The 26,346-nt window shown below is 40.1% G+C and overlaps 1 protein-coding gene across 1 annotated transcript in view; it reads right to left on the bottom strand.

The window, feature by feature from the left end:
- The window catches only part of LOC125711302 (collagen alpha-1(IV) chain-like), a 105,414-nt gene that overhangs the window by 49,762 nt on the left and 29,306 nt on the right, over positions 1-26,346 (bottom strand). Inside the window, exons 15-25 of the mRNA XM_048980086.1 lie at positions 24,641-24,703; positions 24,501-24,545; positions 24,171-24,224; positions 24,029-24,070; positions 23,598-23,679; positions 23,452-23,487; positions 2,759-2,923; positions 2,559-2,651; positions 1,886-1,981; positions 1,643-1,713; positions 1,063-1,251 (exon numbers count right to left, since the gene is read on the bottom strand). Coding sequence (XP_048836043.1) covers positions 1,063-1,251; positions 1,643-1,713; positions 1,886-1,981; positions 2,559-2,651; positions 2,759-2,923; positions 23,452-23,487; positions 23,598-23,679; positions 24,029-24,070; positions 24,171-24,224; positions 24,501-24,545; positions 24,641-24,703 — 936 coding nt within the window. The remainder of the gene's footprint in view (positions 1-1,062; positions 1,252-1,642; positions 1,714-1,885; positions 1,982-2,558; positions 2,652-2,758; positions 2,924-23,451; positions 23,488-23,597; positions 23,680-24,028; positions 24,071-24,170; positions 24,225-24,500; positions 24,546-24,640; positions 24,704-26,346) is intronic.

Genomic DNA, 26,346 nt, shown 5'->3' with positions numbered 1-26,346 from the left:
ATCATTCTTGTACCCCATGTTGAACCTTTTCGAAGGCAGTAATGTCCTTTTTAAGGTATGGTGACCAAACCTGCACACAATATTCTAGGTGTGGTCTTACCAAGGAATTGTATAATCTTAGCATCACCTCCCTTGATTTAAACTCCACACACCTAGAGATGTAACCCAACATCCTATTGACCTTTTTAATTGCTTCCCCACACTGGTGATAGTGGGACATGGAAGCACCAACATACACACCGAGGTCTTCCCCTACCTTTATTGCAGTGGAACCCATAAAATATCTGTACTTTATATTTCTGCTCCCTGCATGGATTACTTTACATTTATCTATTTTAAATTTCATCTGCCAGGTATCAGCCCAGTCGCTAATTAAATCCAGATCTAGCCTCTGTGCTGCTAGATCAGTATCTGTTACAGGAAAGCCACCCACCTTAGTGTCATCTGCAAATGCAAGTAGTTTATATCATGGTGTCAATATTGTTAATGTAAATTAGGAATAAAAGTAGTCTTGAAATTGCCCGCTGTGGTACCTCATTATGAACGCAGATCTACTGTGACATTGTGCTTCTAATAACTACCCGCTGCTTCCTGTCAGTTAACCAGTTTGCAATCCAAGCTACTACAGTTCCTAAAATACCTGCTGCTCTGAGCTTAAGCAGAAGACATTTGTGGGGGACAACATCAAAGGTCTTTTGGGAATCTAAGTAGATCACATGGTAGGCCTGTTTGTGATCAATTTCTCTTGTAGAAGAACTCAAGTACATTAGTTAAACAGGATCTACCGCTCCTAAATCCATGTTGGCTATCCCTCAGAATGTTATTTGCATCCAGGTAATCTACCATTTTCACTTTGATTATAGCTTCCATTACTTTTCCAGTTATACAAGTTAAACTAATTGGTGTTATATTAGCATACTTCCAATCAGAAGGTACCACACCAATCCAGTATGGACTGTCTACAGAAAACCTACAGGAGGCCCAAGGAGGTAATGTAGTGGGGGTCTAGGGAGGGCAAACCCACAGTGGGCCCACATGGGATTACACTACGCAGTCACTCACCAGACAGCCTTTGGGACCCGGCTGGCCCTTGGCTCCTGGACTCCCAGAGTCCCCATCTTTACCACCCATTCCAGAGACACCACGTTGTCCAGGCAATCCTTGATCCCCCTTCTCCCCCGTCTGATTAAAGGTGCCCATAACACCCTTTATCCCTGGTGGGCCTCTCGCACCAGGAAACCCAATGGAGCCCTGCAGACATACAACTATTTATATAGAGTGCATAAGCAATTCACACAGACTTGCTTACTTCTAAAATATGTGTATGCATTGTGGCACCAAATCTGACAGAATCATAATTAAATCTCTGATCGGTGATTGTATGCTTGAAGATCAACATGGGAGTGATTATCAAACACCCTGGCCAATTACAAAGGGCTGCAAATACTGTCCTTGGCCAAGGTAATCCTATTAAAAGCTAGTGTTGGAAAGTTGTTCTACAAGCTTAATTTCTATTATTATGTCACATTGATATAACAATGTTAAATCTTTTTAGGATACTTCAGCATTGTATGCATGTGTATCAATGATATCATGTCCTTGTGCGGTGGTTAGTCCACAAAGCAGATAAACTAATTATTACCGGTGGACCAGGTTGACCTTGATTCCCTTTTCTACCATGGATACCTTTCGGACCAGGCATTCCATCTTCACCTATAAGAAAATTCCTGGAAGTATTACTCTGGAGTATTATTCTTAACATTGATTCAGCTATAAAGGTGGTTATTTATGGTGCTCATAAAAAAGTCAACTCTACCCAGTGGTCTTATCAGCTTTCTTCCCCATTAGCCCTTGTGTGTTTTATTATTAGGAATAAATGTCTTACCTGTCAATCCACATGTGCCTGGATCCCCAGGGGGTCCTGGGGGGCCGGGCTCATACTGTGGTAAGGGACACACTGTGCAAGTTTCGCCCTTTTGACCTGCAGCAGAGAGATTACCACACTGTTCACCCTAATATAGCTAAACTCATTTAAATCAAGTAAAAACCAAATTTTTCCCAGTCTTTTTTTTCTTAATGCATGTCTGTACATTATTGATTGCTAGGTATCAGAACACAAATTACCATTAAGCTTTAGATCTGCAGAAACCTATTTGCAATCTTCCCGCAATGTTTGTAAAGTTGCCTAATACACGCGATCTCACATGGATGTCTTACCAATTAGCAAACGACTTGAAAATGATATTATACTGTAGAGAATATAATGGGGCAGTGATACATGCCCCATTTTCCTTCTGGAGATTTACAAATTTCCATTTCCTGGACTCTTCAAACTGATCAGACTTTATGCAACTTTTATTCAACTTGCTGTCTATTAAGTTCCAACTCAATTTGTTCTGACACAACAGTCAAGGCGGCACAGTGTCTCACTGGCCAGCACTCAAGTTCAAGACACATGCAGATTGCTCACAAACTGTATGTGTGCCATACATATGCTGCCCAGATGTGGTCTGTGATGGACAGGCTACATATAAAACAGCAGAGGAAGCAGGACAAACCAAGTGGTCCAATCTTTCCATTCACTCCTTGGCACCCTGTTATGCCCTTGTGTCCCTGTTTCCCTGGGGGTCCTAATCGGCCTTCTAGAGGATCTGTTAGAGAGGTTACACATACATTACGACACAGCATCCACAGTAGCTGCTATGAAACTGACTTTCTTTTTATTGAAGACAAGAATCTACAAAAGAGGAGCAGTTACCTGCTTGCCCAGGGGGTCCTGGGTCACCAGGGGGACCGGCCACTCCTTGAGGCCCACACGGTCCTGGCGGACCAATGACGGGGGCAGCGCAGTCACCTTTCTCTCCTTTCGGACCAATACACCCCAGAGGGCCCCGCACTCCAGGGGGACCAGGGGCCTCCCACCCTTAGAGGAGAAAAAAAAGTTACTATCAGGTTTCTTGTGTTTATTTAGTGCAACATGTCTGTGTTTATGCAGGGTTGAATATTAGTGCAACGAGTAAAACTATTGCCTTATACCTCTAGGAGCCCCCTGAAATTTCCCATAACGTGCATGTCTGTGTACATCTGCATAGCTTAAGCTGCCTAGGATAGATTCCATGCCCCACTGTGGCCCTAAGCCGGATAAACAGTGGGAAGATTAACAAACATGCTAATGTTTGTGCGTTAGAGCATACTTGTGTATATACCAAGGGTGTGAAAGTTAATGCATCAATGCATTAGCATTAATTTTAATGTCACAACACGTGACATCTCTTTGATTACCTTAGCACATGTTCAATTTTGATACCGCATTGGAAGAATAGCAAAAAGATAAGTCCTGATTTGTTAAAGTTTTAAGAACATTGAACCGGCAGTAAACTGTTAACTTTTGGTCAACTGTATGAAAATGATTAGGCAGTTTTAACATAGTTTAAACCAACAGGTTTAAAAATATATTTTTATTATTAAATCATTTTATTTAAATTGTGAAACTTTTATTTTATTGAAGGTTAATAAGGATCATTCTAGTTATTAAGTGCACTTTCAGGGTTGTCAGCTACTGTGTTTTTTGAGCCACTTGTGAAATACGTTTTAGATTTGTTCCAAAATTTACAGCTTCTGTTTTGAGAGCAATGGCATAAACTATGTAAAAAATCTGTTGGTGGATTTCTATTATAGTTGATTTATTTGTTAATTTTGAGACTTGTGTTTGGAATAAATGAATTTCTATACTGAATAAATGTTACGGCACCGACACCTGGCTTGGCACCCACGGTGATTTCAGCGCTCCTGAACCCTATTTGTTTGTTTGTTTTTCAACTGTTTTTCTGCATTATGCTTTACTGCTACAGTCGGAACACACATCTTAACATCAGGGAATTTATACTGGTGGCTTTACCTCCAATCTTATGTCAATCGGAGGCAATACTGAACTTAAGACCTCCCAAGGGAGACTCGAGTGACTGCTGGTGCTGTGGGAAATCATGCCACCTGCTACTTTATTGTTAGATGTTTCTCTGTTGTTTTAATGTCTTTCTACAAAAGTGGTGAGGTGAACAATATATATATACAAAAACAAAGCATGTCTTTTTGATAATAGTTTAATTTTAATAGTTTCATTTCAGTTTAGATATACCTCCGTTCACATATTTAATTACTTGTCATGTGTGAATGCACCATTTGGACTGCTGCAAGACATCCTGGATTTCAGGAAGTAATGTTTCTACCTCATATTTGGGAAAAAAAGTATGTGATATGGATGAAAGTCATTCAGATATATAAGTACATGTGCATAAATGAGCGTTATTAGTATTGAAGTCCAGAGTTACTGTGTGTCTATTTTAGCCCAGGGAAACCTATATTTTTGGTTTAAGGTAATAATGTTCCCCCTTATAATCTATGCACAAATATATTATTGTTGGTTGAAAGGTGAAAAGTGATACAGCTACACATTTCCATGTAAATAGAATTGTATCACCAATTAGGTGTCCTGTAATTTCTGTAAGAGATGTTAGGTGGTACCTTGGGCGTTTGCTCTGCTTCTGACGTCATAAGCGGGAGGGGACCGTATCCTTTATTCTGATTGGTCGAGGGCTTATCTCTATATACCATACAAGCTAGTGATGGGAATTCCGGCTCCTTCGACTCCCAAGTGGCTCTTCAGATTTTTTTGGTGCTTAAATAAATTTATTACCAAAAAATAATGTAAAATTATTAGTGCAATGAATTACTGTGATGCCCGGCCCGTCCGCTTCTCGTGTGTGCCACGCCCCCCTGATTATCCACGTGTGCTTCCCTGATCGTGCCCAGCTGTGTCTGATTATTTTCAACCCGTCCTGTCTTTTAAGTCCATGTCTTGCCTGAATCCTTTGTCTGTCATTGATGTTAGTCGTCGTGCGATGTTCCCTGTTCCCAGCACGTCCAATAAATCCCCGTTTCCCCTACTTCTTCCGGCTCGCCTGTTACCTGCTCGCTCACCTGCCAGCACACTCGCCCGTTTCCCGGACGAGCGTGACAATTACTATGGTTGGAAATCACGTGCAATAATTTTGGACAATTCCTCATCAATTGTTTTCTGTTTTACTGGAGTCATAGCTTTTTGCACCAACTGTCTCATAGAGCTCTAGGTTGTAGGTCTAGGTGGTTGTGGTGCAGTACTGGATGACGGTGTAGACATTGACAAACTGCAGTAAACAAACTATCACAAAAAACAGAGGAAGAAAAAAAGCGGCTCTGATTCTGGCTCACAGGCAGGAGCCGGCTCCGAGAGCCGTTTCGTTCGCGACCGACACATCACTAATACATGCTTATGCCACGTGCTGCCAATAGGGGGCCATATGGTTTGGGAGATTGTCGTTAAACTTTAATAGAATAAAAATACATTACATGTATTTTATTAATGTGCTTTTTTTAATTACGTTTTTAAGGAATAATAAAACATATAGCAGGATAAACGCGTCCAGCGGTGGGTCCGTCCGCCCCGTAGCCGCGTGTTAGTAAGCGCCACGGCGTATTTTAAAAGAAGAAAGCAGCAAAATGTTTTAAAGAAGAAGAAAAACTTTAGTGTTATTTTAAAAGAAAAGCAGATGGAATTTAAACAAACATGCCCGAAATAAAGAGAAGACCAAATTTAAACAAGCACAAGCGAAACAAATAAACGCACGTCGTTTTAAAAGAAGAGAGCACTCATTACATTTAACCACCATGTTAAAAGAAAGGCTTTAGTGATATCTACCAGGTTGGAGAAAACATTTAAGCAGCAAACTTTAAGAAGAAATAGGACGAAACGAGCCCGGAGCTTGGCCACATGCGATTACTCTGTCTGAACAACGCGGTCGAAATGAAAGACCGGGGTCCAGCGCTTGGCGGATGCGCGCCGACGCCCATTTCAAAATGGCGACACCGGCGGAGCGCCAGTTAAATAAACCCCTATAACCATAACGTTTTTAAGCAATGAAGCACTTTTCTGCCAATGTGAATAATAAAGTAAAGCGCTCTGAGCATTTTCGACAGCAATAATCAAGGAATAACGCGGTTAATTCTTGTTTAAATGAGCGCACGCGCTCTCTCTGGCTCACTCTCATACAGCGCATGCGCGTAGATCCACACAGCATTTCCTTCAAAGTAGTGATGGGAATTCCGGCTCTTTTGAGAGAGCCGGCTCATATGGCTCGGCTCACTTAAAAGAGCCGGCTCTTTCGGCTCCCAAGTGGCTCTTCAGATTTTTTTTGGTGCTTAAATGAATTTATTACCAGAAATAATGTAAAATTATTAGTCAAATGAATTACTATGGTTGGAAATCACATGCAATCATTTTAGCCAATTCCTCATCAGTTGTGTTCTGTTTGCACAAACTGTCTCATAGAGCTCTAGGTTGTAGGTCTAGATGGTTGTGGTGCTGTACTAGATGACGGTGTAGACATTGACAAACTGGCACTTTCAACAGTTGCAGTAGGCAAACTGTCACTTTCATTAGTAGCAGGTTCACTTGCTTGTCTTTTTTCTTCCCACTGCACTGATGGATGTACAGTTCTCATGTGCCAATGCAGGTTATTTGTAGAACCTGTTCAATATGAGATTTTAACCTTGCAAGCTCTACACTCTGCCTTAGTATTATCAATGCAATTGAAATTTATCCAAATTTTACTCCGTTTCCTGCAGTCACTCATTTTGTCGCGCACATCTCCTTCATTCCCGTTTCTCTCTCTGTGGGTGTGATTGCTGTATTTGTCTATGGGTGCGTTCGACTTCACACAGCCATTTGCATCGCTGGAAAGCAGTGTATTCTAGTCCCAACGCAATGCATGATGGTTAGATATTTTTTGTCCGACTTCAGCTGGCGCTGCAAAACGTCACCATCCGTGACCATGTCACATGGTACAAAAACCTCACGAGAGCAAGACAACTTAAGACTTAAAGCCCAAGTCGAACGCACCTCGTAGCACCGTCCCCCCCTGCTCAGAGCAGACACGCATCGTGTAGTTGACCAATCCTTGTGGGTGGAAAAAAAAGAAAGAAAAAAAGCGGCTCTGACTCCAGCTCACAGGCAGGAGCTGGCTCCGATCGCTCACTTCGAAGAGCCGACTCCAAGACCCGTTTCGTTCGCGACCGACACATCACTACTTCAAAGAGCCAGCTCATTGCAGCAAGCAGCTGTCAAATGGCTACCAGCATAAATTGTTGTCCTGATGCTATCCGTTGGCCCAGGACTGTGAGAAGCAGACAGCCAGCAGTCCCATCATGGCAGAATGCACACTAATTCTATATTTTATATGTTTATTTGTAAATAGTATAAAATAATCTATTTCTAATTTAAATAAAAGTCGATCTCTAACACAACACCCCCGGATTGTTTAGCTACATTTAGCGACGGGGTGGGCTTTGTAGGAACGGCCAAGAATTTAGGACACATTTAGCTCTTTTTGTTATAGCGCTATTTTTAATTAGTATGAGTGGGATATAAATCATTTAGACAATGAGAATTGAGCGTCATAAGCGGGAGGGGGCATATCTTTATTCTGATTGGTCGAGGGCTTATCTCTATATACCATACATGCTTATGGCACGTGCTGCCGATAGCGGGCCATATGGTTTGAGAGATTGTCGTTAAACTTTAATTAATTTAGGACACATTTAGCTCTTTTTGTTATAGCGCTATTTTTTATTAGTATGAGTGGGATGTAAATCATTTAGACAATGAGAATTGAGGAAGAACCTAAACAACACTGTATCAGCCTCAGTAATGTTTCGAGGAACAGCGCAGTTCTGGTACGTACGACCGGCCCGTTTGAACAACGCGGCTGAAATGTTTGTCCGTTACTGCACCAATCTTGCGCATGCGTACTCACGCAGACACACATTTCAAAATGGCGACAACAACGGGGACACATGCTGCCCTTTTATTTCAAATAAGCCCCTTTAACCACATCGTTTTTTAAGCAATGAAACTCTTTTTCAAAAGCAAAAAGTATTTAAAATAAAACATCTTAAGCATTTCGACAACAAGAATCAAGGAATAACGCTCGCTCTCTCCATGTCGCGCTTCTGCGTGCAGCCACGATACCCACACACCACTGTCTTTTATTGAAAACAGCTGAGGCAAGTCGTTTTCTGAACTTTAAAGTGTGTATGCAATAAGTAAACGTGTGTAAAAGAAGTATAAAATGTGTTATAAAGCACATAGCCAACGATAATTAAAGAATTTAAGCATAATAGCCCAGACGTACCATGGCCTATAGCTGGTAGAAATGGAGCTATCCTACGGCCTACAAGATAAAAGCATACGGCACCAAACTGGAATCAATAGTCTTTAAAAGAATAAAATACATTATATGAATTTATTAATGCGATATTCTAAATACGTTTTAAGGCATAATAATTTTAACGCGGTCACCGGACACGCCAAGCTTTTCTAGCTAGAGAGGAAAGAGAGTCAGCCAGTTTTGAATGGTCAAAGCAGTAGTTGTGTATTGTTAACGGTTTATTTTTAACAAAATGTCCTATTTTATATCGGTAAAAACACAGCAATCCTGTTTTAGGGGGGTTTATGCGTATTGCATGTCTAGACATGTCGGTCAGCTAATGTCCGCGGCAGTGAGAACCGGGGCGTCGGCACAAGAGCTTTTGGAGCCGTGAGCTATAAGCCTATGAGAAGAAAGCGTCAATGAAACAAAATGGCCGACGGTTGACAAATTGTTGCAGAGTGCCTGTAACATCTCATTTAACCGCTGGTCCTGAGTGTGAGAAGCAGACAGACAGCATTCCCACCCCTGGCAGAAAACACATTACCTCTATTTGTTAATCTGTTTTATTCGTAAATAGTATAAAATAAGGGGTGGCATGGTGGTGCAGTGGTTAGCACTGTTGCCTCACACCTCTGGGACCCTGGTTCGAATCTCCGCCTGGGTCACATGTGTGTGGAGTTTGCATGTTCTGCCGATGTCATCGTGGGGTTTTCTCCGGGTACTCCGGTTTCCCCCCACAGATCAAAAAAAAAAAACATGCTGAGGCTAATTGGAGTTACTAAATTGCCCATAGATGTGCATGTGTGAGTGAATGGTGTGTGAGTGTGCCCTGTGATGGGCTGGCCCCCCATCCTGGGTTGTTCCCTGCCTCGTGCCCATTGCCTCCGGGATAGGCTCCGGACCCCCCGCGACCCAGTAGGATAAGCAGTTTGGAAAATGGATGGATGGATAGTATAAAATAATATATTTCTAATTGAAATAAAAGTCGATGTCTAACACCACAACTCTGGGACTCTAGCATAGCCCCGGACGCTCCGCTGTGGGGCTGGATGAAGTATCTAACTTCAATTGCTTAATCAGCGGGATAAAGTGCCGTAACTTAAACGGGCGTATGACAAATTAGTATAAAGTTTTAAGCCAATAAGACGTATTAATAAATATGTTTTTCAGTAAATGTTTATTCACGCGCATGCACACAAACACACACACCCGGGGGGCTTTAGAGTTTAACTTTAGGTTGCTGATCGCAATGTGTGACCAAACCCCAAAGCACCCTAACTTAGTCGTTTACTAAATTATCACGAAAAAACAGACAGAAATAGACTTGTAAATTTTAAAGAAAAGACATTAACTGTTTTTGTTAATGTTTAAAGGTATACAAACTACAGTTGTATCGGACATGCACGCAAAAACACAAAAGAGTTTGCTCAATCAATAAAACACCAGACATATATAGTTCACGTTTTTTATTAAAATGTATAAGGATTGTTTTGTTATAGTGAAATTTTAAATTAATATGAGTGTGATATAAGTCATTTAGGCAACAAGATTTGAGGAAGAACCTAAATAGCGGCTAGAAATGACCGACCATGCAGGCAGAAGTGTGCTTTCCTTATCTCACAAGTCATGGAAGGGTGGGATGGGGAACACATAAGTGTGGGGTAGGAACTGTGGAATCAGGCAGGGGTGTAAGAATTTAGGATATAGTCTTGTTATTTTAAAGAAGGTGTATATGATTATTTAATTACATTTAATAGGAACCAGTAAGCTGCATTTAGCAGCATGCTGCAAATACACATTAAAAACTTTAAAGAATAAGGTCTCAGTTATTTTAATAAAGACAACCTACAAGGTGCCCACGGCCCCAGCTTATATAATCTACAAGCTTGATCTGAGATGCTTGCTGGAATACAATGCTAAGTTGACAACGGTAACGGAGCTGCAGCCTGTTTGATAGTTAATGAAACATAGTTCAAATTCAAGTGTTAGCAGTCATCCACTATGCAGGGAGACTACAGATTGACTATAACGACCCCATTTATCCACTGGCATTAATTTGTTTTGACAGAATAAAGCCTTAGTTATTTTAATAAATATGTTTTTTCAGTAAATGTATATTCATGCTCATGTGCACAAACACACACACAACGGTGGTCAGGTGCTTTAGAGTTTAACTTTAGGTCTGTGAATGTATAGGACCGAGATGTGTATTCAGACCCCAAAACATACTAACTTAGTCGTTCATGAGTCTTATTGTGAAAAAACAGACAAAATAGACTTGTGAATTTTAAAGAAAAGACATTAACAGCTTTTGTTAATGTTTAAATGTATAAAAAACCTTAGCTGCATTTCTTAAATGGCCAGAAAAATTGGCTCAACACTATTAGTTTATATGAGGAAGGGGTGTTTGCAACAGTCACAATCCTAGCAGGCAAGCATAACATGCCAAAGAAACATCTCTTTCATTTATTTCAAAGCAGACACTTTGTGCAGAAGTTGTTTCCTCATTTCCCAAACGGCCACCAGAATTGAATGGTCCTTAAAGACCTTTCATAAGACTTGGAGGCCCTGTCCTGAGGTTTATCAAAGACCAGGTTCTTACACTATAGGAGACTGATGCTGTTTAAGTACTAGATGAGATGACCCCTGCAATGAAATTTGTAACATTTCAAGATGTATATTTTAAAAGAATGAAGTGCCTGGCTAGTAAGGGGTGCATGGTATCGGATGGTCGAATGTCGAACTGGTTTATTTGAGAGTTAGCCCTTAAATTATTAAAATAACTAAGGTATTATTCTAACAGTTTTTAAAATGTTTTTGAAGTACATAGCTAAATACCGCTCACCACAGTTCCTATCCAGGACTACGGTGCCATCTCCGAATTGAACGGACTCCTTGCGGTGCCTTGTTTTATGAATTCTGCTTGAAAACTTTGTCAGTTACCTTCCATATTGGAATCTTGAAGATGTTTTTGATGTATGTTGCTACCGCTCACTAGTTCCTGCATCTATTAAATTAATAATGCACTGGGTGCATTTTATTGAAAATAAAACTAACAAAATACAACTAAATTATTTTATTAATTAAATCTTATTGGCTTAAAACTTTATACTAATTTGTCATACGCCCGTTTAAGTTATGGCACTTTATCCCGCTGATTAAGCAATTGAAGTTAGATACTTCATCCAGCCCCACTGGCCCGCAGCTGGGCGCCCGGGGCTATGCTAGAGTCCCAGAGTTGTGATGTTAAACATCGACTTTTATTTCAATTAGAAATATATTATTTTATACTATTTACGAATAAAACAGATTAACAAATAGAGGTAATGTGCTTTCTGCCGGGGCCAGCGGTTAAACGAGATGTTACAGGCACTCTAAAACAATTTGTCAACCGGCGGCCATTTTGTTTCATTGACGCTTCCTTCTCATAGGCTTATCGCTCATGGCTCCAAAAGCTCTTGCGCCGACGCCCTGTTTCCCACTGCCGCGGACATTAACTGACCGACATGTCTAGACATGCAATACGCATAAATCCCCCCTAAAACAGGATTGCTGTGTTTTTACCGATATAAAATAGGACATTTTGTTAGAAATAAACCGTTAACAATACACAACTACTGCTTTGACCATTCAAAACTGGCTGACTCTCTTTCCTCTCTAGCTAGAAAAGCTTGACGCGTCCGGTGAATCCGTTAAAATTATTATGCCTTAAAACGTATTTAGAATATCGCATTATTAAATTCATACAATGTATTTTATTCTTTTAAAGACTACTGATTCCAGTTTGGCGCCCTATGCTTTTATCTTGTAGGCCGTAGGATAGCTCCATTTCTACCAGCTATAGGCCATGGTACGTCTGGGCTATTTTGCTTAAATTCTTTATTAATTATCGTTGGCTATGTGCTTTATAACACATTTTATACTTCTTTTAAACGCGTTTACTTATTGCATACACACTTTAAAGTTAAGAAAATTACTTGCCTCAGCTGTTTTCAATAAAAGACAGTGGTGTGTGGGTATCGTGGCTGCACACAGAAGCGCGACATGGAGAGAGCGAGCGTTATTCCTTGATTCTTGTTGTCGAAATGCTTAAGATGTTTTATTTTAAATAACACATTAGCCGAAAAAGAGTTTTATTGCTTAAAAAACGATGTGGTTAAATGGGCTTATTTGAAATAAAAGGGCAGCATGTGTCCCCGTTGTTGTCGCCATTTTGAAATGTGTGTCTGCGTGAGTACGCATGCGCAAGATTGGTGCAGTAACGGACAAACATTTCAGCCGCGTTGTTCAAACGGGCCGGTCATACGTACCAGAACTGCGCTGTTCCTCGAACCATTACTGAGGCTGATACAGTGTTGTTTAGGTTCTTCCTCAATTCTCATTGTCTAAATGATTTACATCCCACTCATACTAATAAAAAATAGCGCTATAACAAAAAGAGCTAAACGTGTCCTAAATTAATTAAAGTTTAACGACAATCTCTCAAACCATATGGCCCGCTATCGGCAGCACGTGCCATAAGCATGTATGGTATATAGAGATAAGCCCTCGACCAATCAGAATAAAGATATGCCCCCTCCCGCTTATGATGTCAGAAGCGGAGCAAAATTAAGCTGCGCCCAAGGTACAACCTAACATCTCTTCTGTATCTGTGTTAGCATAGGAAACCATGTATCATAATGATTTAGTTGAACTGGATGATGTCTGAATGCTTATAAAGACAAGTAGTTAAAAATGTAAGGAGTACTGTAGTTTCTACAATTAAATTATAATTAGAATAATCAATATCACATTGATTGCCATGCATAATATATGTAAAGCTGAGTTGGGTAATTCAGGTCCAGAGAGTAAATGTCTAGACCAAGATTTTGTTTCAACCAACCAGTTGAGTACTATGTGACTGACTCTTTATGTTCAACTGCTTTGGTGAAACAAAATCTTGGTCTGGACTTTCACGCTCTGGATCCAACTCTGACTGTTAAATCCTATAAGCAATAATGCAGTTTTCTGCATTTTCCCAACAACCATCTATTAGCAGCAATTTAAACAATTTTAAGTATCTTCAGAATCATCTAAAAGATGTTTTTGTTATATGGTATGTTCAACTCAACACTTTCATAGAAGGACATTAAAATGATAGAGACACCATCTAACTATGAAAGAGTGGGTGATGTCATGATTTCAAATCAGCACACGACAGGAGGAAATGAATTTCCCATAACACCTGCCATTTCCCATGTACCTCTTTGATATTCTGACCATTGCTAAGTATACATGGTGCCATCATATAGACAGAAACTGAAAAGGGCCAAACCAACTAGGACAACGATTATAGTATGGACTCCAGAGGCAACTGACACGTTCCAGGATTACTTGGAGCCTAGTTATCACCAGTGCTTTCATCCACCTTCAAGTAGTCCATCTCTAAATGCCTGGTACCAACCTGCTTTAAAGCATCCATTATCATCCCTGTCCCCAAGAAGGGTAGGATGACATGCCTGAATGACCACAGACCTGACATCCAGAAGTGCTTAGAGATCCTATCCTATCTAAAATCTATCATGGGGCCTCTCCTTGACCCTTTACAGTTCACCTATAGAACCAATGATGCAGATAATGCTGTAAACTTCAGCCTCCATCACATACTTCAGCACCTATATAGACCACAGACCTACAGTACATCAAAACATTGTTTGTGGACTTTAGTTCGGCCTTAAACACTCTCCTCCCTGACCTTCTGTGTACAAAACTGCTACGTTGGGGCAGCGTGTGGCTCAGTGGGTTAAGCCTGTGTGCCTATAGTCAGAAAGTCACCAGTTCAAAACCAGCTTCAGTTTGTCTGTGGGTCCTTGAGCAAGACCCTTAACCCCCAGCTCCCTGAGTGCTGCTGTAAGCAGCTGCCCTTCACAGACTGCTTACTCTTCAAAATAAAAGAGAGCAGGTTGTGGGAGGTGTAAAAACAATTTCCCCATGGGGATCATTAACATGTCTATTATTATTACATCTGCAGGTACAATGCTCTATCTGTGATTGGATTACAGATTTTTTATCCAGTTAGAAGGTGCAGATTAAACTTGGTAGTTATTGATAGCCCCCTCACCAACATCACTGGCACTCCACAAGACTGTGTTCTTTCTCCATACATTTTCCTCCTACATAACAATAACTGTATGTCACACAATCCATTCATCAAGCTTATTAAGTTTCTTGATGACACCATGGTCCTTGGCCTCATCAAGAACAACCTGGTGTTTAACTTCAACAAACCTTTAAATGATCACTTCACAAATTGCAAGCAAATCCTCCATTACTCATCAAAAGCACAGCAGTTAATGTTGTAGACTCTGTAAAGTTCATGGAAACAACAATCAGCAGAGACCTCAGATGGAAGACTCAGTCCACCACTATAATCAAACAAGCTCACCAAAGAATGTTCTTTGTCGGGTTGCTGTCAAAGCTTAATATCTCTTTCAATGTCCAAACGCAGTTCTACAGAGCCACTATTGAAAGTGTCCTTACCTCTTCTATCACTGTGTGGTACCCATCATCCAATACTGCAATAAAACACAGGCTGGAACATATTGTGCAAACAGCCAGGAAGCTCACAGGGTGGAAGCAGGTCTCTGTGAGTGTTCTGAATGAAGCAAGAGCCAGGAAGTGGGCCGGAAAGATTATGTCGGACCCATCCCACATGGCCCACTCTCTCTTTAGGTGACTCCCCTGTGGCTGCAGGTTCCATTCAATCAGCACCAGGACCACTAGGTACCTTAATAGCTATATTCTGCGGGCCATAAACCTCCGCAATAATGTTGCATGAACATTATAATAGACTGTGCTACATCTATACCATTTGCCCTATTTTCTGATGTATTTATTGTTTCAATTTTTCTATTTATTGTTGATGCTGTTTTATTTATTGTTTTTGCTTTTGACAAGTTATTCTTAACATTTAATTCTTATTGGGACTTCCGGTTGAGTTTTGATGGAGTAGGACGTGAGTTTGGGAGCTCCCGCCGATTTCGTTTAAAATTGTTATTCATTTGCGCTTTTCGGCCATAATTTTAGTCCTGTTTCATTCTGTAGTTCGTTGAGTTGAGAAGTTTTACTCGGGACTTTAAAATGGCAGCAAAAAATATTAAAACTCGCAGTACTATTCAAACACAACTGAGGCCTAGTTTGCAAGCCGCGACCACAGCTTCGAGTGAGTCATCACCTGTAAAGCCCCCCTCGAGCCAAGCTAATCCGGATATGGATGCTCTTAAAGTCGAGTTGTTGGCTTCGCTGAGGAAAGATATCGCCGATATTTTTAAAAAAGAACTTCAGGATACTCTCGGTGATGCTTTGTCTACTATTAAGTTCGACTTGCAAGCGGTGAAGACGCAGCTGGCGATTGATAAAGCTGCTAATGACGCTACCGTGTCCGAGCTGAAAGGTACGGTCAGGGAGATGGAGCACGCATTTACTGTGTGCTCGGACGACATAGCCGAAATGAAAAATACGATCAAGTGCCTCACAGCTAATGTAGCCAAGCTGGAAAATAAATGTGAAGACTTGGAGTCTAGGTCGCGCCGTAACAATGTTAGGATAGTGGGAGTACCGGAGGGCCCTGACACGTGCACCACTGCGGCCGTGGCCTCCTTGTTAAAGGAAGCATTTAATCTGGAGAAGGAGCCGCTTTTGGATCGTTCCCACAGGACCCTCCAACCCACACCAAAGACCGGCGACCGTCCACGAGCCATTGTATGCAGGTTTCATTATCATACTGACTGTGTTGACATTTTACACCACGCTAGAGAACGCCGACAGTTTAAAGTTGGAGACCAGACCATCTCAGTCTTTCCTGACTACACTGCTAAGATAGCACGCGCTCGAGCTGCATTCAATCTGGTCAGGCAGCAGCTCCGTGGCATTGAGGGTGTTCGGTACGGCCTGTTTCATCCAGCGCGACTTCGCATCACATATAAGGGTGTTGAGAAGAACTTTGTTTCAGCGGAGGAAGCCAGTGATTATGTCAAAACGTTGATTTCTGAGTGAGCCTCAATAGCCCTTCAGTTTGGTGCTGTAATGCTGCTAATTTATTTATTTTTATTTTTTAGGTGTGTTGCGCTAGTTACGGTACTGTTTGTTTTTATTTTCATTTTCACTTTTATATAATAAGATTAAATCTGATATTATACTCTTGTACTTCGGATTAGTCCAGCACAATCTTTTCTATGTTTACTGCATCTATTTGCACAGGACTTGTTTATTTGTTTTTTTCCGTATTTTTGTTGTTTTGTTGTAATGTTCATCTTCTGAGGAAACGATGTTTTCCTGTTGTACTGTGAGTTTTTAATATAACGTGTTTAGTTATACGCACACTGTTATACAGTGTGGAAGTCGGTGGGAGGTTTTTCTCTCTCGCTTTTGTTTGTTTTGTTTGGGCTCCGGCTAGTCCATTCACTTTAGTGGATCATTTTTGCTCTTTTGGGGAATACTGCTGTCTCCTTTGTTTTGTTATGTGGAGACTTTGTTTTTTTTTTTTTGGGGGGGGGGGGGGGGGGGGGGAGGTGTCCCATTCCACTGGTATTTTTTAATTTTTTTTTTATTTTTGAATGGTTATAGGTAATATAGATCCCAGCATTGCTGGGTCAGGCAGGCCTCTTAGATTTATTAGTTGGAATATCAGAGGTATGGGTAACCCTGTTAAGAGATCTAAGGTTTTCACACACTTGAAACGTCTAAATTCTGATATAGCATTTATACAGGAGAATCACCTTCGCATTAAAGATAGGTTATATTGCCCTTGGGTAGGTCAGGTCTTTCACTCAAACTTTAATTCGAAAGCTAGAGGAGTTGCCATTCTTATTAATAAGAAAGTTCAATTCTCATCGACCAATGTTATTGCTGATAAGAATGGTAGATACATCATTGTTGCTGGTACCCTAATGCAAAAAAAAGGTTTTGTTGGTAAATGTATATGCCCCAAATTTTGATGATGCTAAATTCGCTAATAGATTGCTGAGTAACATCCCGTTCTTGAATACTCATTTGCTGATCTTCGGTGGAGATCTGAATTGTGTTTTTGATCCAATCTTGGATCGATCTAATCCTCGTAATCTGACTCCATCATCTATGTCTAAAATATTTTCAGATTTTATGAAACAGAACGATCTTATTGATCCATGGAGATTTCGCAACCCTTCAATCAAAAAATTTTCTTTTTTCTCCCAGGTGCACCATTCTTATTCCAGGATTGATTACTTTTTTATTGACAGAACTCTTAATTCGTGTGTTAATTCTTCTGATAATTCTGGTAATGTAATATCTGATCATTCACCTCTGTTATTGGACATTCAACTTTCTACCCTTAAACGTAGCCCACCACTTTGGAGATTTAACTCTCTTCTTCTGGCAGATAAAGAATTTTGTGAATTCATTTCAAGTTCTATTGAGGAGTTCTTGTCTTTCAATCAAAGCGATTCAGTTTCATATTCTTTGCTATGGGAGACTCTTAAATGCTAAGAGGTCAAATTATTTCTTATTCTGTTCTTGCTAATAAAAAGATTAATGCCAGGCTTGAAGAACTTACAGCTGTGATTAGTAACCTTGATCAAAGTTATACACTGAACCCTTCTCCAGAATTACTGAAGCAGCGTCTTGATTTGCAAGCAGAATTCAATCTTATGTCAACTAAAGAGGCAGAGCGCTTGTTACTACGCAGTCGTGGCTCATATTATGAATATGGTGACAAGGCAAGTCGCTTGTTGGCACATCAGCTACGACGTCAAGCCACTTCGCGTTTAATATCTAGTATTAAAAACACTTATGACACTATTACTACAGATCCCTTGGAAATTAATTCTACCTTTAAAACATTTTACGCTTTGTTATACAAGTCAGAATTTTACGGACAAAGCTAAAATGAACGAATTTCTTAATAATCTTTCAAATCCTGTTATTGATACTAATATTGCCAGGCAATTGGACTCCCCATTTTCCGTTGAAGAAGTATTAAATGCTATTACAGCTATGCAGTCTAATAAAGCCCCAGGCCCTGATGGGTTTCCAGTTGAATTTTATAAAACATTTATTGGTAAATTGGCACCATTGATTCTGTCTGTGTTTAATGAATCCTTGGAAAGGGGTTCATTACCACCAACTTTCACACAAGCCACTATAGCACTCCTTCTTAAAAATGACAAAGATGCAAGTTCATGTGGTTCCTACAGGCCATTATCTCTGCTTAATGCCGATGCAAAGGTGTTGGCTAAAGTAATTGCATCTCGCCTTGAGGATGTGCTTCCTTGTATTATATCTGAAGAGCAAAATGGCTTTATAAAGGGATGTCAATTGTTTTTTAATACCCGTACACTCTTTAATGTTATTTACTCAAAGCATCTATCTGAACTTCCTGAACTTGTGATTTCTTTAGATGCTGAAAAGGCTTTCGATAGGGTGGAGTGGGAGTACTTGTTTGCTGTTTTAAAGAAATTTGGATTTGGCGATAAATTTATTTCTTGGATTCTGCTTCTTTATTTGTCCCCTAAAGCCAGTGTTCATACTAATGACGTTTATTCTGATTATTTTGCTCTGGGTCGTGGATGTCGTCAAGGTTGCCCTTTGTCACCTTTACTCTTTGCCATCGCCATCGAGCCTTTGTCTATCACATTGACTTTAATATTTAAGGGAATATTTAAGGGAATCATCCGTATTTAAGGGAATCATCCGTAATGGAATTGAACATAAATTATCATTGTATGCAGATGATTTGTTATTATATATAACCGATCCTGCACTCTCCATCCCTGCTGTTTTAGGTATTCTGGAGAATTTCAGCTCGTTTTCAGGTTATAAATTAAATTTGGGGAAAAGTGAGTGTTGCATGTCAGCATGTCATCTTCAACAGTCTGATCTACCCTTTCATCTTAGTCCATCGGGGTTTAAATACTTGGGGGTTAATGTGACTCGTTCTCTATCTGGTCTTAAATCAGCTAATTTTACTCCCCTTATATCAAGGATTAAATCTGATATTCAAAGATGGGGTAATCTCCCCCTTTCATTAATCGGTAAGATTAATGTTGTTAAAATGAATATCTTACCAAAATTTTTATTTTTATTTCAGTCGATTCCCTTATTTTTGCCAAAATATTTTTTTGTCTCACTGGACAAGATTATTGGTTCTTTTATTTGGGGTGGGAAGCCACCTAGGGTTCGTAAAACTTTACTGCAGAGATGCAGATTTAGTGGAGGACTTGCATTGCCTAACTTTCTAGCTTACTACTGGGCTTCTCACATCCATTAACTTTGCTACTGGTTAAAATCTTCTGGATCCTCTTGGTGTAAATTGGAATCATCCTGTAGGGGATCTTCTATACCGGCTCTCCTCTATTCCTCTTTACCCATAAAACCCTCTCTGTATACTGATAATCAGGTGGTTCTTAACACACTCAAGATCTGGTTTCAGTTTAGACGGCACTATAAATTTGTAAGGGCATCTTCCTTGGGTCCTCTAAACGACAACCATTTGTTTCCCCCATCACTCCTAGACTCAACATTCTCAGTGTGGAGTGACAAGGGTATAAAACAATTTAAATATTTATATGTGGATGGTGTCTTCGATAGTTTTGCCAATTTGTCATCTCGTTACGGTCTCCCCATTACCCATCTGTTTCGCTATTTTCAAATTCGAAATTTTGTTGCCAAGTGTTTCCCTAATTTCCCCTCTTTACCTCCAGAACAGCAGTGGGAAACTATGCTTTCATTTATTCCTCATCATAGAGGAACCATTTCGAAACTCTATGATAGTATCCTGTCTCTTAGTAACCACTCAAATGTTAAGCTTAAGTGTACATGGGAGGGGGAACTGGGAATTCAAATACTTGAGGAGTCCTGGGAACAGGCTATAACGAGGGTACGGTCTTCCACCTCTTGTGCTCGCCTTGGACTTATTCAATTTAAGATCATACACAGGGCACATTTCTCTAAGTCTAGACTTTCTGAAATGTATCCGGAAGTGGAAAACAAATGTGATAAATGCCATGGCTCTCCCTGTCACCTTAGCCACATGTTTTTTCTGTGTCCTGAGCTGGAAGGTTTCTGGACAGGTTATTTTGCTATTATGTCAACTGTTCTTGGGGTAACTCTACAACCTTGTCCTCTGATTGCTATATTTGGGATTCCTGATCGCTCACTTACACTTAATTCTACACAAAAGGATATCATAGCTTTCACATCCTTATTGGGGAGACGTTTATTATTGATGCATTGGAAGTCTGCTAAATATCCTTCTATCTCCCAGTGGCTTAAAGATGTCATGTTTTTTTTAAAACTTGAAAAAATTTAATGTACGTTAAGAGGATGTACTGCCAAATTTTTCCACAATTGGCATCCATTTATTTCTTATTTTGCTAGTCTAGAGGTATTGCCTGATTAAATGTATACCTGTTACTGTTATATTTATGGAATATGTTTGGTGGTTGTGTTGAGCCGTGTGGGACCGGGGGGAGGGGGGAGGTTCTTAGTTTTTTTTGGAGTGTTTTTTGTTTAGTTGTGTTTAAAAGATAATATATTTATTTAGAAAAACGAAGAAAGGTAAATTGTATTTCTGTAAATGCAAGTGCTGTATTGTTTTCCTTTTTTCAATAAAAATATTTGCCAAAAAAAAAAAAAAACATTTAATTCTTATTCTCAATTTTCTCAGCAGAGCAAATTCCTGTGCACTCTGTGCATTTGGCGAATAAACTGATTCTGATAAACTTGGATGGTATTGCAACATGATTTTATATGCAATTATTCTAGATTCTGTCAGAACAGCAACAATGGACACCCCCCCACATGTAATCCCTACTCCTCCCATTCCCCCAAACCTGTCAATTCTCTAGCTCCCCCACCTCTCTAAAAATCTTTATTACTCCATATAACATTTATATGAAGTGAAAATAAGATGCATGAAATACTTTTTAACTTATCATATTTGCAAAGTAAAATGCTGTTTACGGTCACCTTTTATATTGTGCATTGTTGCTTTTGTTTTGGTGTAGTTTGTCTCAAAAACTCATCTAATATCTTCACTTGTGCAATTTGTCTGCAAAACTGGGAAAAAAATCTGCCAAATACTTTTAGATTAACAAGATCAAATATCGGAACTTTCTTTTCTTTGTTATTATTATGGGGCACTGTTTCAATTTTTGCATGATTTTCCTCAAAATGAAATAGGCACCAGATCCTGTGTTCCTGGGAAGTTTGAAAAGATCTATGAAATTCAGCCTGAATATATACATTTATGGCGTATAATGTGGCATGCTGTGGGGCAGAAGTGGGCTGTAGGGCAGGCAAGGTGGCAACATGATTAATTACATGCAAAATAATTCAGCAATATTCAAAAATAAAAAATGGAAACGTGGTCCATGTGACAGGATTGTCATCCTAGCAATAATGCATGATGGAATTCTTAACAGAATTCATGAAGTACATCGGGGCTCTACCAAGTGCAGGGAAAGAGCAAAAATGACAATGGGGTGGCCTGGCATAGTGGAAAACATTGACAAGAATTAATATGCTCATTCTGCAGAGCTTACAGATCAGTTCAAAAGAAAGAGTCCCTCATTGCTGCTACTCTGCCTCCTGATTCTTGGTGCACAGTTGCAGCAGGTTTGTGTAAATTGACTGGTAAAACTTATCTGACAGTGGTGTTTAACTACTCATAGAGATAGCTCATTTGAAGACAAATTAAAGTCTTTAATTGGGGTGTTCTCTGTGTTCAACAATGGAACAGAGTTCACATCTGCTGAATTCAAGCAGTTCAGTCATGACTATGATTTCCTTCACACAACGTCCAGCCCACATTTCCCCCAGGGAAATGGTGCTGCGTAGAGGGCGGTCCAGGCAGAAATGTATTCTCTACCAGCCAGACTGTCAGCTGGTGCTGCCATGCAATCCCCATTACTGCCACAGTGGTCTGCCCTAAACAGCTGTTGACATGCTATAAATACGATTTTCAGCCTGATCGTGTCAAGCACGAGACAGTAGTAAAGAAAGACAAGGCAGCAAAAAGGTTCCTCCATAAGAGGAGACACTCAGCTCAAACCCTACCAAACTGGACCTACTGCTTAAACTGGACTCGAAAAAGGTTAGAAAATCCCTGCAGTCATGGTCAATAAAACACCAGAGCTACGATCTTAATGGGTGCAGACGGAAGAAGTGCTGTCCTCCTAGGAACCATAAACACCTCCAGTCTATACCTGATGGATCACATCTAACAGTGAGGGAAAATTTCAGGTTGGTCCCCAAGCTGGAACTAAAGTTATCAAACAACTGGCAGATGGAGCCTCTGTTTGATAAGACCACTATTATGACACCTGAAATAGACTCCTTTTGGATAGAACAGCAAAAGTAATGCTCATATTACAGTTGAACTGGTAACCGTTTTAGCTTGATATTGTTTGTGTAAAAGATTTAAAAATGAAAGTAACATATTGTTTTAAGTAAACAGCCAATGTAATTGACTCACATCTAGTTTCTCATCTTTAGTTTCAATGACTGTCAATTTGAGTGAGTAATAAGGGAGGACAGCAATAATGAGTCGGGGAATATATTGGTATGGATTGGACAAGAATACGAATGCACAGCAACCTCTCTCTCCTCCCCCCAACGCTGAACTCCTATCAAAAACAAGTGTCAAAGATAGGAACTAACTTAACTAACTTGAAATTCTGGCACAATTTTCAATTTAGCAGTTATTTAAACTATTTTTAATTTATTGGACACACATATTCACATCTTTGAAAGTTTGCATCTCGAAGGTTCGTATGTAGAGGATTTTCTGTACTGTCTATTTTAAGAGAATACTAAGGGCTCTCTTAAGCCATGTACTACGAAACATGTTGAAATGTTTTATTTGTATTTCCATTATCTTAAAGTGTTCTGTTGTCTTAAAGAATACTTAAAGAAGAAGAATTCATCTTATTTATTCTTTTGAGTTTATGTGCACATTTGACATTATTGCAATCCAAAAGCCATGAAAAGTTATCAGGTTACATTACTTAAATATTATGATTCATGGATTAGTTTACTGACTAGATTTTTTGACAGGTATTTAGTAGTTGCACCGGAATAACTTTCAAAAATAACCCTCCCAGCTATTATTACATATGTGTATTACAGTATGTAGTACGGAACATAGCAAACTGCTGTTAAGAGTAAAGAAAGAAAAGCGCATTGAGCTGACCTGGAGGGCCTGGCGGACCAGCTAAACCACAAAAACCTGAAAATAAAAAACAAAAACATTATAACATTATGTTGTTAACAGTCTGGCAGACACTTAAACACTGAAGCAGAATGTGAGCTTTCCTAATCTGTTTGGCACAGTCATACCTTCATGACCCTGCTTCCCCTTGAGACCTGGACATCCAGGTATTCCTGTCTCTCCTTTAGTATTCCTGGGCATCTTAATCAGCTGTGTAGACAGAAAGCCCTCTGAAAATTAAGTCACAGTACACATAGCCGTGGGTTGGATCTGAATGATAGGTATTGAAACGATAACTAATGCATGCATCCGTGTGGTCACTATAAATGTGTTCAAAGCAATGTACTGCCCAAAGGTTCCATTACTTCAATTCAATTCAATTCAATTTGTATAGCTTATTATAAGAACATTACATTTTTTCAAAGCATTTCACATTATTCCTGCCCAAACCCCCAAGTGAGCAAGCCAGAGGGGACAGTGGCAAGGAAAACTCCTGGGAAGGAGTTAATATTATGAATATTTAAAAATAATAATCTTTAATAATCTGAATAATTCTTACTTCTCCAGGGAGACCAGTGGGGCCTGGATCTCCTCTGTAGCCCTGTAGAAATGGTAATAAGACATTATCCATAAAACAAACAGTAGAGCAGCCACCGAATAAAAGTGAATACTTTTTTATAAACATCTAGGTCTAAACTCACTGGTGCCCCCGGTGCCCCTATTTCGCCAGTGCAACCTTTTGCTCCTTTTGATCCCTGAAAGTGAGTGAAATTTTAAGAAGTCTATCCTGAAGGTGAACGACACATGACATATAAAATCTATTTTGTATGTTAGATTATAATTTATTCAATACTATACCATACTACACATTGAAATACCACAAGCATCTCTTCAGCAATGTGAAGGACTGAATCTCTGAGCTGAGTGTCTCCTCGCAGAACACAACAGCATAAATTTCAGCGACACCCATACTATTGGAATTGTTCTGAAATTATTAAAGTCCACAATTAGCCATCTATCTGCTAGCTTACCCAATCACCACAAGACCCAGACACTCCTGCCTTCCCAGGTGGCCCCTGTCCCAATGAAAAGTTGATTACATGCATGTAAGTCATGGACACTGGAATGTTGCACTTATTAATCAAATGACACATCAGTTTGAAAAAAATACCTCTTGGCCACATTCTCCTCGAAGACCTTTTACTCCCTTTAACCCAAATTGTCCTGGTGAACCCTGTTTAGAAATAGTAAATCATAGAATGGACTTACAAACTGCACATATACATCCATCCCTCCATCCATCTTCCAAACCGCTTTTCCTACTGGGTTGTGGGGGGTCCGGAGCCTATCCCGAAAGTAATGGGCACGAGGCAGGGATCAACCCAGGAGGGGGAGCCAGCCCATTGCAGGGCACACTCACACACCATTCACTCACACATGCACACCTACGGGCAGTTTAGCAACTCCAATTAACCTCAGCATGTTTTTTGGACTGTGGGGGGAAACCGGAGTACCTGGAGGAAACCCCACGACGACATGGGGAGAACATGCAAACCTCCACACACATGTGACCCAGGCGGAGACTCGAACCCGGGTCCCAGAGGAGTGAGAGAACAGTGCTAACCACTGCACCACCATGCCGCCCCCACACGCATACAATGACAATGAAATAAAAATAATATAGAGAGACAAGGATACACCAAAATATGCAAAAAAAAACACTAGTACAAGAATTACAAAATATATTTTTCCATATTTAGTCAATGTGGGTAACAGTGGGCTTATCCTCAGTAGTGTAAGGACCGTGTGTAGAGCTCAGCCACACAGAATCATGTGGTGCGTTGAGTGTCTTTTGGATATGGGTGCATGACTAAGCAGAGGCAGTGAAAAAAGGAGGTGAAAATGAGACAGCAAGCCATATAAATGAAACGAACCAGTGTATCGATAGGTGATTTACAGTCTACCGGTGTTAATACTGGGAAGAACTCATATCAAAACAACAAACAAAATTCCACAATTAACGAAAGAAAATAAACTTATTTCTAACTGAACCTAACACCTAAAAATACGGCCAATGAATCCCTACAACTGGTGCACATATACAAGCAAGACTGGAAAAGAGGCAAGAGCAACGATCGTAATCAAAACTCGAATCCCGATAGTAAGTAAATACAGTACATCACTGAATCAAATATGAAAGGAGCAAGAGAAGTGGTGTGTTTTTCTGCTAAATGCTGTTTTTATTCTCTTCCTGGTGATGACACATTTCAGGTAAGATGGGATCTGGACTGGAATTCTGGAGCAAAGAAGAAGAAATTAAAATGGAACTTGTTGAAAGTGGAGCAGAGGCAGAAGATTGAATGCAATTTGTTGAAGGGAGAACCGATCTGGAACATAGGTATAAAATACACACACAGCCAATAAATTCAAACTGGACACCTACCAGAATATAACACTGAAGGCATGCCCTCACACAGAGTATGCAGCAAAAGCCAGGGTAAATGCAGAGAGAACATGAGAATGGAAGGGAACCAGAGTATGCAGCAAAAGCCGGGGTAAACACAGGAAGAACATGTGAATGGGAGGCATCTAGAGTATACAGAGAAAGCCGGAGTAAACACAGGGAGAACAGGCAAATGGGAGGGATCTAGAGTATACAGAGAAAGCCGGGGTAAACACAGGGAGAACATGTGAATGGGAGGCATCTAGAGTATACATAGAAAGCCGGGGTAAACACAGGGAGAACATGCGAATGGGAGGGATCTAGAGTACATAGAGAAATCCGGGGTAAACACAGGGAGAACATGTGAATGGGAGGGATCTATAGTATACAGAGAAAGCCAGGGTAAACACAGGGAGAGCATGCGAATGGGAGGG

The sequence above is a fragment of the Brienomyrus brachyistius genome, chromosome 17, assembly GCF_023856365.1.
Source record: "Brienomyrus brachyistius isolate T26 chromosome 17, BBRACH_0.4, whole genome shotgun sequence".
Classification (NCBI taxonomy): Eukaryota; Metazoa; Chordata; class Actinopteri; order Osteoglossiformes; family Mormyridae; genus Brienomyrus; species Brienomyrus brachyistius.
This window is presented reverse-complemented; position numbering and strand designations above follow the sequence as displayed.